At 42.4% G+C, this 18,440-nt stretch overlaps 3 protein-coding genes and 1 long non-coding RNA gene across 4 annotated transcripts; all 4 read left to right on the plus strand.

Annotated features, from left to right (window-relative positions):
* The first annotated feature begins 832 nt into the window (after positions 1 to 832).
* LOC135115701 (pro-resilin-like) lies at positions 833 to 1,701 on the plus strand. The gene is made up of 3 exons (XM_064032618.1): positions 833 to 914; positions 1,084 to 1,158; positions 1,282 to 1,701. The coding sequence occupies exons 1-3, from the start codon at positions 903 to 905 to the stop codon at positions 1,564 to 1,566; spliced, it is 372 nt and encodes a 123-aa protein (XP_063888688.1). The 5' UTR covers positions 833 to 902; the 3' UTR covers positions 1,567 to 1,701.
* A 1,967-nt stretch (positions 1,702 to 3,668) lies between these two features.
* On the plus strand, positions 3,669 to 4,604 carry LOC135115700 (cuticle protein 19.8-like). Its single transcript, XM_064032617.1, has 3 exons — positions 3,669 to 3,806; positions 3,982 to 4,056; positions 4,180 to 4,604. Exons 1-3 carry the CDS (start codon positions 3,684 to 3,686, stop codon positions 4,471 to 4,473), a joined length of 492 nt encoding a protein of 163 aa, XP_063888687.1. The 5' UTR covers positions 3,669 to 3,683; the 3' UTR covers positions 4,474 to 4,604.
* Positions 4,605 to 8,860: 4,256 nt separating this feature from the next.
* Positions 8,861 to 9,822, plus strand: LOC135115702 (cuticle protein 19.8-like). Its single transcript, XM_064032619.1, has 3 exons — positions 8,861 to 8,995; positions 9,196 to 9,270; positions 9,394 to 9,822. The coding sequence occupies exons 1-3, from the start codon at positions 8,876 to 8,878 to the stop codon at positions 9,685 to 9,687; spliced, it is 489 nt and encodes a 162-aa protein (XP_063888689.1). The 5' UTR covers positions 8,861 to 8,875; the 3' UTR covers positions 9,688 to 9,822.
* Positions 9,823 to 13,234: 3,412 nt separating this feature from the next.
* Positions 13,235 to 16,385, plus strand: LOC135115704 (uncharacterized). The gene is made up of 3 exons (XR_010276034.1): positions 13,235 to 13,328; positions 14,818 to 14,883; positions 16,093 to 16,385. It is a non-coding gene; the product is annotated as an uncharacterized LOC135115704 (long non-coding RNA).
* Positions 16,386 to 18,440: the final 2,055 nt, after the last annotated feature.

Genomic DNA, 18,440 nt, shown 5'->3' on the forward strand with positions numbered 1-18,440 from the left:
AGAGAGAGAGAGAGAGAGAGAGAGAGAGAGAGAGAGAGAGAGAGAGAGAGAGAGAGAGAGAGAGAGAGAGAGAGAGAGAGAGAGAGAGAGAGAGAGAGAGAGAGAGAGAGAGAGAGAGAGAGAGAGAGAGAGAGAGAGAGAATATCAGAGTTTGCTTGAAAACAGCAGAAAAGAAAAGGTTTGAAGGCACAAGCCAGTAATTAAGGATCAGACACTATTTAAGAAAATAAAAGGTTTGGAGGCACAAGCCAGTAATTAAGGACCAGACACTATTTAGTCACCGTGACGGAAATCTCTCTTCTTTCCAGGCCTTATATTATTATTTCACTATTTCTTTAATTTATTTAGCATATCTATTTGAAAACTTTTCCCAATCACTCATTTATTTATTTTGGTCTGTCACATAATGTATCAGAAACATTTGTGTGTCACAACTTTTGATACATTCTAATAATCTGCGACCGCCTTTGTTCATCTGCCTCTCTCTAAACTTTCCAACACGCAATGCTTCCCTTCACGCCTTACTTAGTGAAACCTTGACCATTAAAATCTTGCATGACCTAACAGCAGGATTTGTTAGATACAAAGAAATGTATAAAAACATTAAAGAAATTATAAGAAAGGACAATGCTTCCATGAAATTTGAAATATCTTACTAAAATGTTTCCGTACTCAGTTCACAACAGCTTCTGCAAAACAAACAAAACATATGAAGACTACAACAATTACACGTCTTGCACAAACGCACAAATATCAACACTTCAGCCCAGCGATTGGTCAAACAGCGGACGAAGCGACGCCGACGCGACAAAAACTCGACCCCGGTGCTCGCCGCTGCTGGTATATATTGGAAGCGAGGGCCGGGAGCATCACAGTCAGCTTCTGCATCGACTCCACACACCATGAACGCCAAGGTGACTACTGGCGCCTCGCTCTGCTGTGGCGGGGCAGAGGGCGTGGCTCCTCACTGGAATAATGAAGGCTCGGAAATCTTCGTCATGGACTTGCCGTCTGTCAAATGCATCCAGACAGGAACTATTTGTGATGCCGCGCCTTACTCATCTCGCTCACTGTTTCTTGCAGATCGCCATCCTCCTCGCCCTCGTGGCCGTGGTCGCCGCCGACAGCGACGAGTTCAGAGGCTACGGCGCGCCCAGGGTAAGCTGACCAAACACTGTCATTCATTGTTCTTGTCCTTGGATGGGTCTCCTGCAGCTGTCTGATGGATCTGTTAGATGTCAATTGCCTCATCTAAAGCAACACTGTTCCTTGTGTCGGCAGAGGTCCTCCGAGGAGTCCTACGAGTCCTCCGAGGCCCAGTACAACTTCCAGTGGTCCGTGGACCACGACCCCTCCAGCAACGAGTACGGCCACCAGGAGGCCCGCGACGGTGACAACACCAAGGGCTCCTACTACGTGGAGCTTCCCGACGGTCGCGTCCAGAACGTTGCTTACCAGGTCAACGGCGGCTCCGGCTACCTCGCCGACGTCACCTACACCGGCTCCGCTGAGTCCTTCGAGTCCGACGAGTCCAACGAGTCCTTCCGTTACTACGGATCCAACTAGTCCAAGTGAACACAATCACCGCACACCTCCCTTTCCGGCTAGTCTCCCGCAGCGCAGCACAGCGGCTGCTCAACTCTGTCTCATCCTGTTATTTATTGACCTATTTATGACCATTAAATAAAATATTTTGCATTATGTCCACGTTTATTTAGCATCCCTGTCGTCTGAACACACTCAGAGGGCGGGGGAAGACGCCCCTCCCTCGCGCTGGCCTCAAACACAGCACGGGCTGCTGATGCTTTATCCATCGCCTACGCTGTCTTGTGAGCGTCATCTGCAAGTCTTCCAGAATTCAGTCGACAATTCCGATTAAATAATGGACTTAGGATCGTAAGTTAACTCTTCTTTCCGGATAACACTGACTTTCCTTCACAAATCGTGTCTCATATTATTTTTGTAAATGTAGAACATTAATAAGATATAAGTTCGCCGCACACAAGGTCATTATCGTCGGAAGTGCTCCTTTCATAATCGTCCAAAAAATAATGCACTGCGTCTCAGTGTAGCTTACCCCCGCAGTCTTGCAATCTTGCACTATATCTGCCCAGCAATCTTCCACCTGTCGTGCTACCCTCTGTCACTCTTTTTTAGAAATATGTTTTAAGTGAATCAATCAATTAAAGAGAAAGAGAAGCAGCTGTTACGTTAGACAGCGTTGTCAAATATATTGAATTTTCGCATTTTGTAAAACACGTGAGAGATTGGAGCTCAGTTTTAAAATGGCGGTCATCAAGATGAGGTTTGTGGACGATCTAGTAAAGTGCACCCACCTCCTCCTGATCTAGTAGCACACCTAAGTGCATCCACCACACCTCACGTGCCGCAGGAGAGTGGCGACGAAAACTAACTGGACTTTGATATTCGCCTTGGTCAGTGAGGCATGCAGTCAGTAATCTTGTAGGGTTGTGTTAGATTGGTGTGCTAAGTGCAGGAACGAAGCCAGGAAGCGAAACCCAGTCCATTTAGGGTAGGGTAGGTTATGTTCGGTTAGGTTAGTGTCATAAAGGATACAGGGGAGCAAAACCCCCATGTGTTACGTTAGATTAGGTTACGTTCGGATAGGTTAGTGTCCTTGGTGGGGACCAGGGAGACCGAAACCCTGCAGTTACATTATATTTGTTTATTCGAAAAAAAATCACCAAAAATGGTTAATTTGCGCCTTAGAGTTTCTTGTTCACTTTTTTTTTTTTTTTTTTTTTTTTTTTTGTTAGATAGTGACAGAAAAGTGGTAAAGATCAATTTGCGATAGGTTTCATCATACAAAAGGAAAGAAAACACAAAAATACTAAAAGAAAACATGAGAAACAAGTTAAAGGGAGTAATGAGCTGAAGTGAACATTGGCTTAGCAGCACTGAAGTGACTGTTGACACTGCCTCACTCTGCTACAAGGGAGAAAATGATCACTGTGAAACGTTCTTACTGACACCTTCCCGTAACAGTTGTGAAGCTTATCACACTTTTTGCCTTACTCCTTTGCAGTGTCCTTCCTGTGTCTCTCACGATGCATCAGTCCATCTGTCTGTCTGTTATTCTAACACGCCATGCAGGTTGCTAACGGAATACTTTAATACTTGGACCTTTACAAAGAGAAATGGGAAGAGAAGAATCACGTCTGCAAAGTTAAGAGAGAAACAGAGGAATGAACAGTGGCAAGATTATAATAACATACCAAAAGCTGTGGTGTATAAATCTTTAAGAAAACATTATCAAAAACAAAAAGAATCAATAGAAAACAAAAATAGCTAAAATAATTTGTAGCTTGCATTTATTTGTAAATTATTATCTCATGAATTCTTAGTGCCGTAAAACTTCATAACGTACTAAAATAATTAGTGACATTAAATTTTGGACTTTCATGAAATATATTAATGAATTATTATTCATGACGGTAAGGACGCACAGAAAAGACGGAGCGAGGAAACACAATCACACTATACCGCGATGACACCACGACCAAACAAGGTGACCACAGATCCCACTCACTCCATAAAAAGAAGTGTCTACTAAAAATCCACAGCGAGGCTTGAAGCTTGCAAACACATCTTGCACTAACATCACTCATAAATACTGTTACTCAAACTTCTCCTGTCCCAGCGGTTACCAAACAGCGGACGAAATGATGCAGCCGCGGCAAAAACTCGATCTAGGTGCTCGTTGCTGCCGGTATATATTGCAGGCAGCGGACGGGAGCATCACAGTCAGCTTCTGCATCGACTCCACACTCACCATGAACGCTAAGGTGACTGTAGGGTCTGCTTACTCCCTGCTAAGAAAAAGGATTGGTCATATCAATACACGATGATTATTTAATCTCCATATAACAACCTGTCTCTCAGCACTCATTAATTCTATATGTTTACAACAAGTTAACAATCAACACCTTTTGTGACTCACATCCTTCATTTTCGTTGCAGATCGCCATCCTCCTCGCCCTCGTGGCCGTGGTCGCCGCCGACAGCGACGAGTTCAGAGGCTACGGCGCGCCCAGGGTAAGCTGACCAAACACTGTCATTCATTGTTCTTGTACTTGGATGGGTCTCCTGCAGCTGTCTGATGGATCTGTTAGATGTCAATTGCCTCATCTAAAGCAACACTGTTCCTTGTGTCGGCAGAGGTCCTCCGAGGAGTCCTACGAGTCCTCCGAGGCCCAGTACAACTTCCAGTGGTCCGTGGACCACGACCCCTCCAGCAACGAGTACGGCCACCAGGAGGCCCGCGACGGTGACAACACCAAGGGCTCCTACTACGTGGAGCTTCCCGACGGTCGCGTCCAGAACGTTGCTTACCAGGTCAACGGCGGCTCCGGCTACCTCGCCGACGTCACCTACACCGGCTCCGCTGAGTCCTTCGAGTCCGACGAGTCCAACGAGTCCTTCCGTTACTACGGATCCAACGAGTCCAAGTAAACTGCTGGTGCAACAAGCCACTTCCTCACCAAGCCTGACCATGACTACCTCCTCACGGGGAGACAAAGACAACAAGAGTTTCCTGTTATTTATTAACTTATTATGACTATACAATAAAACATCCCGCAATATTACTTCTTTTATTTTTTTTTCTATTTTTTTTTTTTTTAGAACATCGAGTGTTTCAGCACTGCCTCTAGTATGCTGGGTATATATATATATATATATATATATATATATATATATATATATATATATATATATATATATATATATATATATATATATATATATATATATATATATATATATATATATATAGTTAGTGCCAGGACACTAGAGAGCTTTAAGAGAAGATTAGACAAGTTTATGGATGGGGATAACAGATGGAAATAGGTAGGAGTGTTTCATACAGGGACTGCCACGTGTAAGCCTGGTCGCTTCTTGCAGCTTCCCTTATTTCTTATGTTCTTATGTTCTTATATATATATATATATATATATATATATATATATATATATATATATATATATATATATATATATATATATATATATATATATATATATATATATATATATATATATATATATCCAATTATTTCGACTTGACAAACCATAAGATGACCGAAGTATGAACAATTAAACTTCCTAGAAATCCACACGGAGCAATGTCGCACACAGTGCAGTGCAGGAAACACAGACCGCGATGTTAACAGAAAACATGCAATTTACGAGAAAGAAAGTCACAGTTAAACGGATATTATTCATGAACTATCGTTTTTACAAATAACTTTTGATAAAGAAAGAATATTTCAAAATCCGTTACAATGACCTCACAGTCTTCGCTCCCCTGTCGACTCACCGTGCATGTCAAGTCACCATGGCAAAGTATTTCTTCTCATCTCTCTAATTCTCTGTCTGCTTGCCGTCTTGGTGCCATTACGCAGCAATGCTGCTATAATTGACGCGTGTGCCCTGTGTACACACACAACAGTTGTGCGTCCCCGCCTGGGTGTGGCTGTGTTTCTGATTGAAAGGAAGCTTTACAAAGGAAGACAATAAAAAAAAAAAAACTTTCAATAAACTCTTAAACTTTCTGCTTCATTACGTTTTCCCACCTTCCTATGACTTGAGTTTATTCAAAAGATTATGAAGACACCTCAACGCTCTATTAACCAACCATTTCGGGATATTTTTCTGAAGGATTTATAACTTCGAGAAATGGCATTTTTTTTTATACTCTTTTAGTCCTTTGTCAATTTTCATTTTGTGGAAAAAGTATACGTGTAAAGATCAAGATACATACGTATCTAATACAAAGACGGATGGGTTAATAAAATGAATAAATAAATAAATAAAATAAATAAAAGAATGTTAAATGTACAGTATTGGATAGATACTGGATTATTAGAAAAACGAATAGACATCAATGTCTAGTGAAAGCAGTGGACTAGCAGGCAAACAAACAGACAGACAGACAGACAGACACAGGTAGCAACGAGATGTGGGAATGATTATATAATGCAACTGTAAGCGCGCATGAGGTGTGGCTGGCCACAAGGCGCCGGATATTTACCAACACAGCAAACAGGCACAGCCAGAAAAAGCAACACAACTGACTATTCATATGAGAGTAAATGCAAGTAAGTGGGTGACCTTTTTGCCATAGACGTGTTTTGATTGTGAACTAGAAATCCAGATAATAATTAGACATGTACATTAATCATACCTGTCTAAGAAAATTGCCCCTCCTCCCCCATCCTCCCACGTAGCCAGACCGCGCCAATACATTGAGAGTAGTTGCTCAGGACACGTGCTGCGCCGAGCACCCTTGACATGACTCAGCTTATTTTTTTCTGGAAAGCAGATGACAAGAAGCGATGAATGACAACGATCCCAGGCAAAAACAAATACACAAAAAATTCACCGGGACTTCAACTGCTGCCCGTATGTCTTGCAAACAGGCGACAGGAGCAGCATAGCCATCCTTTGCTCCGAGTCTACACACACACACACACACACACACACACACACACACATGACGTGAACACATGAAGGCCAAGGCGACACCTCTGATCTCCGGGACAGGTGGACTCACTGGACATCAGCTCAGCAGCATACACTTCTGGATAATTCGGAGCGCAGTTCTTGCCATGAAGATGAACAATTTTTAGGATGGTCTTACACGAGCAGAAAAGCATATTTAGTTAATGTACTCCACATATTTTTTTTCTTTCAATTCGTCTCATTCCCTCAATATTACCACCAAAATTATTCGAAAACTGATCCAAATTACCCCGATTATTTTGCCATAAGTGAGTGAGAAAAACAAGAAAACTACACCCATGTTTAGTACACCGTTTTCTCTTACCTTGAGACTGAACAGTAGTGTCTGTAGTGAATCCGGAGAGACACCCACCAATCCCACACCATTACATCAAAGCCCCGCCTGCTCCAGATCCCCCCCCACTCGGAAAGTTATGAGTATCTCTGCAACATCTCGACCCAGCAACTCCAAAGGTCGGCTGTACAACACTCGAGAGGCAAGCCGTTTTACAATGATGGGAAAATAGATACAAACAAAGGGAGATGCCTGAATAAACACGCTGGGAGAGAGAGGGTGAGAGAGAGAGAGATACGAGAAAGATATAGTGGTTGATTTAGAGATATAATTATTGAAAGATTGACAGGTAAACGTTAAGATATAGAGTACATAGACAAGGTGAGATTTTAAGCATCAATAAATGGATGTATAGATAAGAACAAAAAAAAAGATAAATAAATAAAAATACAGGTAAATGGAGAGAGAGAGAGAGAGAGAGAGAGAGAGAGAGAGAGAGAGAGAGAGAGAGAGAGAGAGAGAGAGAGAGAGAGAGAGAGAGAGAGAGAGAGAGAGAGAGAGAGAGAGAATATGAAGACAAACATACAAGACATACACATGAACAGACTGACAGATTCAGACACATGAATGGAAGACACTTACATAGTCACATGGATACATCACACACACACACACACACACACACACACACACACACACACACACACACACACACTCCTGGAAACACAAATCTGAACCGCGTCATCTTTCCTTACTTCCTCCCTCCCTCCCTCCCTCCCAAGCTGAGATCTAATGCAACCCTCCCCGCCTCTCGAGATTGACCGCAGCCATAACCCGCCGTAGCAATGCCTGAAAATTTGTGAGGTAACTTTTTATATTATTGTAATCAGCAGGACATGTATCTGAAATGAACACAAAGGAACGGCAAGCTACCTCAGACCTTTTGGCCCTTACGAGGATTGTACTAAGCTGTGATGCAATGTAAGATGTTAGGGCAAAATAGATCGTGCTTATTGTTCTTCAAAACTTCAAGTAACATCGTGTAATGGCGCGATGTGCTAATGGTTTCCGAATAGTAAGTTTACACAGCATGGCGTTCCAAGACACTTCTCAAACTTTGGTTAATCCTTTTTTTCGCCTGTACTCTATTGGGACCGGCACATTCAGAGGACATTTTTTATAACTTACGTTGCCCTAGACCAGAGCCCATCTCCCATAACAAAGAGGTACGGGAAAGGGACTGCAAACACTAACAAAACTAATGTACTTTCGAGTGTTTGATGTTCAGTATCCTAAATATGGCAACAGGGAAGACGAACCAGTGTAAAGAAGAGAAAAAAGGTGTAATGTTGATCTTACTCCAGTACCCTACACCAACTACAGTATCGGGGAGAACGAACCATTATGAAAGAAGAGAAAGGTGTAATGTTGTGCCAATAAGTCTCACCCCTTCTTCCCCTAAGGTGTAATCTGTGATCAGTGTGTGCGATCAGGAAAGGCTTAACACCAGGTTGGCACGTCACTGAGGAGCTGAATACACGTTGACAGGGAGCCGAATTCATGGTTAACACGTCTTTAATTGAACTTTAGCTGGATTTACGATTCGGATTATTGAGAGCACGTCATGTATCTTGCTCACCATGGACAGAGTGGGCGTGCTCTCTCGACAGGTTCCTCTCGGGTCATGCAAGACGCCGGCCTGGTTTGAGCACTTTCTTTCTCTTTCATTTTTATATTTATGAGTATCTGTTTATATATACATATGTTTATATAGCTACGTTCATTTCTCTCTAAGTATCTGTATGTATATTTATCTGTCAAACAAAAAGTGAACACGCGTAACAAAAAAAATAGCATACGTGATACTGGAACATCCAGAGAAGTACGAGAAAACGTGGCCTCATGCAAAAGTGAGTGAGTACGTTGCAGTCTTCACCACCCACACGCCCGTCATTTCCATACCAACGATGTCAGTGTCCCAAATGTTACATATTCTGCTCACCTTGAGTCTACATTGCCCAAGATGTTTCCCCCAGATTAACCAACAAGGGATGCTGTGATGAAGGCGCAACAAAAACTCGATCTAGGTGCTCGCCGCTGCCTGTATATATTGCAGGCGAAGCACGACAGAATCACAGTCAGCTTCTGCATCGACTCCACACTCACCATGAACGCCAAGGTGACAACTGGGGCTGCTCACTCACTCTAGAGGCATCACCAAAGCCAGGGTTCATGAGAGAAGCGGCAGAAGTCAATATAATCACATTCTATACGCATCACCTAAATAGTTTACCTTGTGCTTATCATCAGTCCTTAATGAGAGGATAACCAAACCTCTCACGTATTCTGCCTGAACACACTTCCTTTTTCACCACACAGATCGCCATCCTCCTCGCCCTCGTGGCCGTGGTCGCCGCCGACAGCGACGAGTTCAGAGGCTACGGCGCGCCCAGGGTAAGCTGACCAAACACTGTCATTCATTGTTCTTGTACTTGGATGGGTCTCCTGCAGCTGTCTGATGGATCTGTTAGATGTCAATTGCCTCATCTGAAGCAACACTGTTCCTTGTGTCGGCAGAGGTCCTCCGAGGAGTCCTACGAGTCCTCCGAGGCCCAGTACAACTTCCAGTGGTCCGTGGACCACGACCCCTCCAGCAACGAGTACGGCCACCAGGAGGCCCGCGACGGTGACAACACCAAGGGCTCCTACTACGTGGAGCTTCCCGACGGTCGCGTCCAGAACGTTGCTTACCAGGTCAACGGCGGCTCCGGCTACCTCGCCGACGTCACCTACACCGGCTCCGCTGAGTCCTTCGAGTCCGACGAGTCCAACGAGTCCTTCCGTTACTACGGATCCAACGAGTCCAAGTAAACTGCATCACTCAAGTCATCTCGGCCACCACATCCTCGCCACTCCAGACACTCCCCACGTCACGCTGAATACTTGTCTATTCACCTGTTTATTTATTTATTTATCATGATTATTTATTAAAATCGCCATACATTGCTTTCTTTTTCCTTACCTTTTGCTCCTTGTGTGTATGAATGATACACGGCTAGTGGCTCGTGGCTGATGAAAAGTTGAACAGGTGCAGAAGTAAATGTGAAGCTAAAAAGATAAATACAACTATAGGTGGATGCATACATATATGCGCACTTAAATAGATAAACAGATAAAAAGATAATTTATAAAGACATTGATAGATTGATGAATATAGAGACAGACAGACAGACAGACAGATAGATAAATAAATAGATAGATAAATAGATAGAAAGGTAGACATATAGACAGACAGGTAGAGAGATAGATAGTTAGGTAGACAAATTTAAATAAAAAAAAACATACAGCTTTATACTAGCAATATAAATAGAAAGAAACACAAAACATAGACTAACAGACAGCTTACTCGTATGAGAGGATATAGATAAATAAGAGAACAGATGGACGGACTGAGCTATGAAACTATATTTTAATACTTAGAAAGAGGTAAAGAGACTGAAGTAGTTATTTATTTAGATGCATAGATAGATAGATAGATAGATAGATAGATAGATTGATTGATAGATAGATAGACATATAGATTGATAGATTGATTGACTGATTGATTGACAGATAGGTAAGCAGTTTGATAGATAGTTAGATAGATAGATAGATAGATAGATAGATAGATAGATAGATAGATAGATAGATAGATAGATAGATAGATAGATAGATTGATTGACTGACTGATTGATTGACAGATAGGTAAGCAGTTTGATAGATAGATAGATAGGTAGATAGATATATAGATACATAGATAGATATATAGATAGATAGGTAGCAGATAGACGGACAGGTAGATAGATAAACAGGCTGATAGAAAGACAAACTGATAAGAATAAAGTAGATATACAAACAGACAGAGACAAAACAGATAAACAAGAGTAAACAAGAAAAACATAAATAAACAAGTAGATAAACAAAGCACCGACAGACAGACAGACAGAGACAGACAGACAGACAGACAGACAACAAACAATATATTATTTACCAGAACAGAAGTAATTAATGAAGCAAGCCTTTAGCTCCTCCTCGACCTGTTTATTGCCTCACATCGCCGCCCCACATGACAACACTGCCTGCCTGTGTCTGTCTGTCTGTGTGCCTGCCTGCCGGGGTGAGAGCAGCGAAGGGGCGAGGCGCGACGTTCACCTCCCGCCCCGTCAGCACCTGAGTAATTATGCTGATTCTAGTATTCATTAACTCTCTCGTGTTCTTTGCTTGGCTGGTTGGTTAGTTGGTCAGTTGGTTTAGTCTTTGGTTCGTTCTCTGTCTCTCTGTCTGTATGTCTCTGTTTTTCTCTATTTCTCGTTCTCGTTCTCTAATTAAGCCGCTTTTTTTTTCATTATTTTTTATCTAATTATTTTTATTTATTTATCTATTTCTTTACAACTGTCCAGCGTCCTTCACATGTAAACCTTCCTTCTTTCCTTCCATCATTCAGTCTTTTTCTTATTTTCCCTTTCTCACCTCCACTCTCCTTCCCTCCCATCCTTAACCTCTGTCCCTCCCCACGTGCTGACCGGCCACTGACAAGGAGAGGGCGTGGCAGCAGCGGTAGTGGTAAACACCTACCGTAAATGATGAAAACAAACAAGCTGAACCAGACACATTAATCTACACACTTTAATCAGATGGAGGTGAGATTAGGAAACTGTTGTAAAGTGAACTATAAACACAAGTATTTAGAAATCGAAAAAAAAAAATAAATAAATAAAAGCGAAAGCAAGACGCACGGAATAAAATGTAGCTACACTTTCTTTTTCATCTGACGTGGCGGTTTTAAAGGTCACGATATTGAAGAAGAATGTACTGGTATTTTTTTTTTTCCATGTATAATGTATTTGGAGTGCCGTGGTGTATTATTTTATATGTATGTATGTATATATATGGCTCATTCTGCTATGGGTTTTAGGTAGGTCTTTGAAACGGGACATGAAAAAAATTGACCCTTTAGATTGAATAAAAAAAAAAAAGAAAAGAAAAAAAGACGAGATACACACATTACACAAAAATAAAGTTATGATATACAAAAGCAATACATTTCTTCATCCGACAAGGTTGTATGTTAAAAGATAATAAAGAAATGCAGTGAGGTTTAATTAGAGCATAAAACACGCAGGTAATAGCCACCACTGACCTAATTAGCGAGGCGTCAACAGGTAACAGGTACTCGGCCAGGTGCATAACAAAGGGTGATCCACAAGTGAGGCGCGCACAGGTGTTGCGAGGACAGGTAATGGAGTGAGGTGTCATGGAAACACTCATCAGTCACGCACCATGTCAACATACACAGGTGCAATAGTTGACCTTTTGACGCCTCATTTAGTTTACTTGTACTGGAGGTTACTGGGGGTTCTTAAGAGGGTTTTCATGATTGTGGTGATAGTTTAACAGGAATTTTGCATCATTCACGGGAGTAAACACACATGGGAAACATTAATCGTCTGTGGTCTTTGTAAATAATCCTGATGAGAGACAAAAATGTTGAGGAATACTGTCTCTCTCTACACACACGCACACACACACACACACACACACACACACACACACACACACACACACACACCCACACGAGGCCACACTAGAGACAGCCAATCTTTAAATCCCGCGCCTCGGCACCCCTGCACCACGTACACGCATAATTAACACACAGTCGTGGTCAGAAGTCAAGTAACCTTCTACGCTCACACTGTATTTTCCCTTTTCCCTGAATTCTAAGACCCCTCACCTTGTAACAATTTCCTCGCTGACAATCTATTATTCCCAGCACATCAGAGGAATTAAGTTTAAAGGAATGAAACGCAATACAGGAATGTGCACCTTGCTACACAACAATCTTCCACTGTACCAAGGTCAGTGCTACAAATAACACAGTAGCGCAGTAGTCCAGGCGGTAGCGAGAACATAAGAACACAAGAAAAAAAAAAGGGGAAGCTGTAAGAAGACATCAGATGTATATGTGATAGTCCCTAGGAAGACCCGGGTTCGATCCTGGTTACAGCCGGGACTTTTCTGGGACGACTATCGGCTGCTATCTTCATCCAGCCTGAAAATGTGTACGAGTCTGCCATGACTAAGGGCTAGAGGCGCCGGGGAAAGGATCTACCCTACTTCACATACTTAGTCCCTACTTCACCATCGCCAGAGTATAGCACCCTTTACACCTAGCGCACACAAGACAAGCCATACCCGAACATTACCCTACACATTGGCTACACCTTTCGTCCCTGAACTGTCCACCCAAGCACAACAACGCGCCCAAAACACTTTGCTTACAGAAGAGTTAACAATGTTTGGTCTGCGCCGCAATGAAGGGACCTGTGGGGCTTTAGGTGGCGGCGTGACGTCACAAAACCTGCCTATATACTACAAGGGTCACCGAGGAGCAGCACAGACCTCCCGCAGCATTAACACTTGCACCACAGCTTCCATTCAACGCCGCCACTCCAGCACTCGCTATGCACGCCAGGGTGAGTACTCAGAGGGGACTGGGGGTATGAGACTCAAGGAGGCAGTGCAGGCAAGGGACACAGACACAGGTGAGGCTAAAGAAATGATGTCAAGTTCATTCATTTCCACTCACCAGACGTTATCATTTTAGCTTTTTCTTTATTCTTCATTCACCGCAACAGTCGCCATTAGATTGCTTGTTCTGAAATCCATATTACAGTAAAATCCCTCTCATCCAGCATTCAAGTATCCAGCAGCTTCAAGTATCCGGCACATTTTTTTCCCGAGCCATAAAATCAATAAAAAATCAATGTGTACTCATAAAATCGATTAAAATTCCCGCACGAGGCATACTTTGTCCCCTCGCCACTAGAGCGCACTGCTTCGCGCCACCCGCGGCCCACTGCACTCTGTTTACTCAGTGACTCAGTTGTGCTTACACTTAAGCTGCTGATCAGATCAGCTGCTGATTAAGATCAGCTGATCTTTGTTATGGTAAGATGCGTGAGTGTAGGGTGGTGATTGTGGACATAATTTCACTTCTATTCAAGTATCCGGCAATATTCAAGTATCCGGCATGTCGGCGGTCCCGTTGATGCCGGATAAGAGGGATTTTACTGTATTCATACACAAAGCTCAACATCTTTCCGCACTTGTCAATCACCTTGGCTCTTAATTTTTCTTATTAGATTGTAGTGTTAAGTAAGAAAATTCATCTCTAATTTTCTGCATGTACACTTTCGAGGGATTTTATATTCCTAGTTTGTACAACGCTGATATATTTGTTATTTTCACTTAAATAATCTGATACTTCACAAATACAAATGGAAGAAATAGAGAGTCAGTTTACCGCACGTTTTAAGGCAAGACTGGAACACGGAGGGCAGTCAGTGGATGAAAGCACCGCACGATCAGTGTCGACATGTTTGCGGGTCCTCGTGTGTCACAGTGGCCCACATTCAGAAACACTTTACTCTCTCGCCACCACTACTTTCAATGGCCGAAGGAATTATCAGCCGAGTTTCAAAGAGTGTTCTCCTGTTAATGCCGAAGGAATTATCAGCCGAGGAATTATCAGCCGAGTTTTAAAGAGTGTTTTCCTGTTAATGCCGAAGGAATTATCAGCCGAGTTTTAAAGAGTGTTTTCCTGTTAATGCCGAAGGAATTATCAGCCGAGTTTTAAAGAGTGTTTTCCTGTTAATGTCGAAGGAATTATCAGCCGAGTTTTAAAGAGTGTTTTCCTGTTAATGCCGAAGGAATTATTTAGAGACTGTTTTCCTGTCAATAATGTGAAAATCTCGTTAATCTCTCACTCGATCCAAAACAAAAACACCTTTAAAAACCACCTGTAACTTCAACTAGAGCCATTTGGAAGTAGACGAGGTGCGGTGCAGAGGCGTTTCAGAATACGGTCCAACATTTGAATCACCCAGGAGCACGAGCCTCACTGGTACACGTGACCCAGACGAGGCGGCGGAATCTAACCAATGCTCCTCGTCCTCACCACAGACGCTGCTGATTCTCCTGTGTCTCATCGCTATGGCCGCCGCTGCCGCCATCGCAGACCCTGACAAGGTGGGTAGGTATTCTCCCGTCTAATTTTCCTTCTGTCGCAGTTTACTTGGTGTTATATATGTAGTTTAATTTCCCTTTAGAGACATGATAAAAAGAAAGGTAATAATGTTATAATTATGTTAACAAAATTACACTAAATCAATACGTGTACAGGTTTGAGCCACGTTCTAAATCAGTCAATCAGTCAATCAGTCAATCTCTCTCTCTCTCTCTCTCTCTCTCTCTCTCTCTCTCTCTCTCTCTCTCTCTCTCTCTCTCTCTCTCTCTCTCTCTCTCTCTCTCTCTCTCTCTCTCTCTCTCTCTCTCTCATCAAGAAAACCCCTTTGTATTTGCAGGTCAGCCCGGGTCGCCCTCAACAGAAGAAACCTATTTATCTAAAAGTGTCTGGTTTCTCTAATGGCCGATTCTTTATGGGATGAAATGAGGCGGCTGACACCTTGACCTAACTCAACCTAACCTAACCTAACTTAACTCAACCCAACTTAACCTAACCTAACTCAACCTAACCTAACCTAACTTAACTCAACCTAACTTAACCTGACCTAACCTAACTCAACCTAACCTAACCTAACTCAACCTAACCTAACCTAACTCAACCTAACTTAACCTGACCTAACCTAACCTAACTCAACCTAACCTAACCTAACTCAACCTAACCTAACCTAACTCAACCTAACCTAACCTAACTTAACCTAACCTAACTTCCTAACATTATAAGACCCTCAGATTTGGTTACATGCACGTAATTGTCTTAACAGCCTTGGTCTTGGTTGAGTGTTGACATTCTTACAAGGCGCTTAAGTGTTGCTGCTCTGGTGTGTTTAAGCCTTTCATGATGGTTAATGGAAGCCAAATTTCTCGTAATGTGATTTGGTTGAATACCTCTGTGTGTGTTTCGTTAATTGACTGATTCTTTCATTGCGGCAGTAACTTTTTTTTTTTTACTTTTTTCTTTTCTTTATCTGTCAATAAGATTGCCGAGAGACTGTGAGGTGTCTAGAGACGTACTCCACTCTGGCGCTTCTTCAATAAATCATAACAAAGTAGAATGAATTATATTGAACCTTTATAACGCATTACACAATCGCACGAAGAAATCTCTCTCTCTCTCTCTCTCTCTCTCTCTCTCTCTCTCTCTCTCTCTCTCTCTCTCTCTCTCTCTCTCTCTCTCTCTCTCTCTCTCTGACCATAAAACATCTCTATCCGCAGGACAACCAAGGCCACCCTGAACAATGGAAGTCCTTCCTTCGAAACATGATTGATTTCTTTACTGGCAAAATGTTCATGAATAAGACGAACCAGCCTGCACAGTGACCTAACCTGCCTCATCTTAGCCTATCTCACTGTATCTTGACCCAATGTAACGTGACCTAACTTTGGAAATTACTCATGCTTTGACACCTTTGGCATTCATTTTCTTACCAGCTTTGCAGTTTGTTATGTATTTTTTAGTATTTGTTAAGTATTTACTGACGCTGTTGCTCTGGAATATTAAAGCTTGTTGTGGTGGTTGATAGAAGATGAATTTGTTTGTGATGTTAACTGAGATTTTTTTTTTTTTATTTAGTGATTGATTCTTTCATTGCTGCACTTCCTTCTTCTAAATGTCGAGGTAAGATTGTACTAAGACTGTGTAGTGCTTATAGGTGTATCGCGGATTGGCGTTACTTCAATAAATTATAAAAAAATTTTGAATTAATTATATTAAACCCTTTCAAATCCCTACGAGCGCGCGCGCACACGCACACACACACACGCACGCACACACACACACACACACACACACACACACACACACAGTACGCACAAGTGAATCTCTCTCTCTCTCTCTCTCTCTCTCTCTCTCTCTCTCTCTCTCTCTCTCTCTGCAGTATTCCCATAATTTCTTTCCATCTTCGCTTCTCTTTCCTACTTCTCAATTACTCATATTTCTCCTCCTCCTCCTCTCTTGGGCTTTTCAATCCATTCCACCATTCAACATTCAGAGGAGGGGTAACTAACCTATCCATGACTATCAACACTATCAACTCTCACTATCTCACTGACCAATAACGAAAGGGAAAAAATAGAGACATAATTAGCAAAGCGTCAGAAATTACCTCCCAAACAGCCTCGCACGGGTCAACACATCTGCTGCTGCTGGTCTGTTCTCCTTTGTGTTCCTCAGTGATGTCTCCGCAGAGTTTATGATAAAGTCACGCCGCTCTTTCACATGTGGTGGTTCAAGGTCACGGCTACACCTGGCTGGCAGAAAGGTTAATAACCTGTGTGTGTGTGTGTGTGTGTGTGTGTGTGTGTGTGTGTGTGTGTGTGTGTGTGTGTGTGTGTGTGTGTGTGTGTGTGTGTGTGTGTGTGTGTGTGTGTGTGTGTGTGTGTGTGTGAGGGAAAGATGTAGATAGATAGATAGATAGATAGATAGATAGAGATAGATAGACAGATAGATAAATAGATGTATGGATTAAGAGAGAGAGAGAGAGATGCGCGCTGGCTGGAAGATCAAAGTTCACGATCAGTACAGACATTAAAGAAAACTGTTCTTATGAAGGTGGAACTTTTCTATTTACGTTACATTGCAGTTGATTTCATTTATTTCATCAATTTAATTTTATTCCCTGTAGGATGTTGATATCATTCCATTGTATATATATTATGTCATCATATTTTACACCTTTTATTCATTTTGTATCATCACATTCTATAATTTCATCTAGTTTCACCTTTGCTTTTAATCTATTACATATACCTGCTTCTGCAAATATACTAGTACATTAACATATTCATCTACATCTCGTGTCACGCTGCTCACCATTACCTTTTAACCAGTGCATAGTAACTCTCAAACAGTCCCCCTTTTAAGCGTGGTGACAGGGGGCGTGGCTTGTGGGGGGCTGAGGTGCAGTGAGTCAGTGAGGCGGCGACGGGGCGGCGGTGTGGCAGCGAGAAAGTCCTCACTGTTGCAAGGAACCCGCCGCCGCCACGCCCTCAGCCTATTCCTGATATGATTGCACCGAGAAGAAAAAAGATTGGGAGCTAATAATATCTAACACGCCGTTCATATTTTATAGAAAACGGGGCATGTCCTTAACGAATATGCCCGTAACCTTAACCCCCTGTGTGTCTAAGCAGTGTCTATATCAAGGGACGCAACGAACACGAAGGAACACAAAGTAAGAACGCAACTGAGATGTCCTGAATGTTCACAACCTTAACCTACTTCATGTCTCTAAATCAATGGAAGCAAGAAACACGAATGCACACAAAAGAAGAACAAATTTCAGACGTGTCCTAATAATGGCGTCCATCACCTTAACCCACTGTGTCTGAAACGCATCCGAATTATACGACCGAACACAAAGGAAGGACAAATTTAAGACGTCCTTATAATGGTAACCTTGCCCTACTGTGTCTGAGTCGTCTCTGTATCAAGGAAAGCAAGGGACACAAGGGAACAAGAAGGAAGAACAAGCAGCACCAAATTTACTTCTTGTGAGGTGGTTTATGATCGCTCCTAAACGTGTCTTGATTCATGGCGATGTAAATAAAAAATGTCACAATGT

This window comes from Scylla paramamosain, chromosome 29 (genome assembly GCF_035594125.1).
Source record: "Scylla paramamosain isolate STU-SP2022 chromosome 29, ASM3559412v1, whole genome shotgun sequence".
NCBI lineage: Eukaryota > Metazoa > Arthropoda > Malacostraca > Decapoda > Portunidae > Scylla > Scylla paramamosain.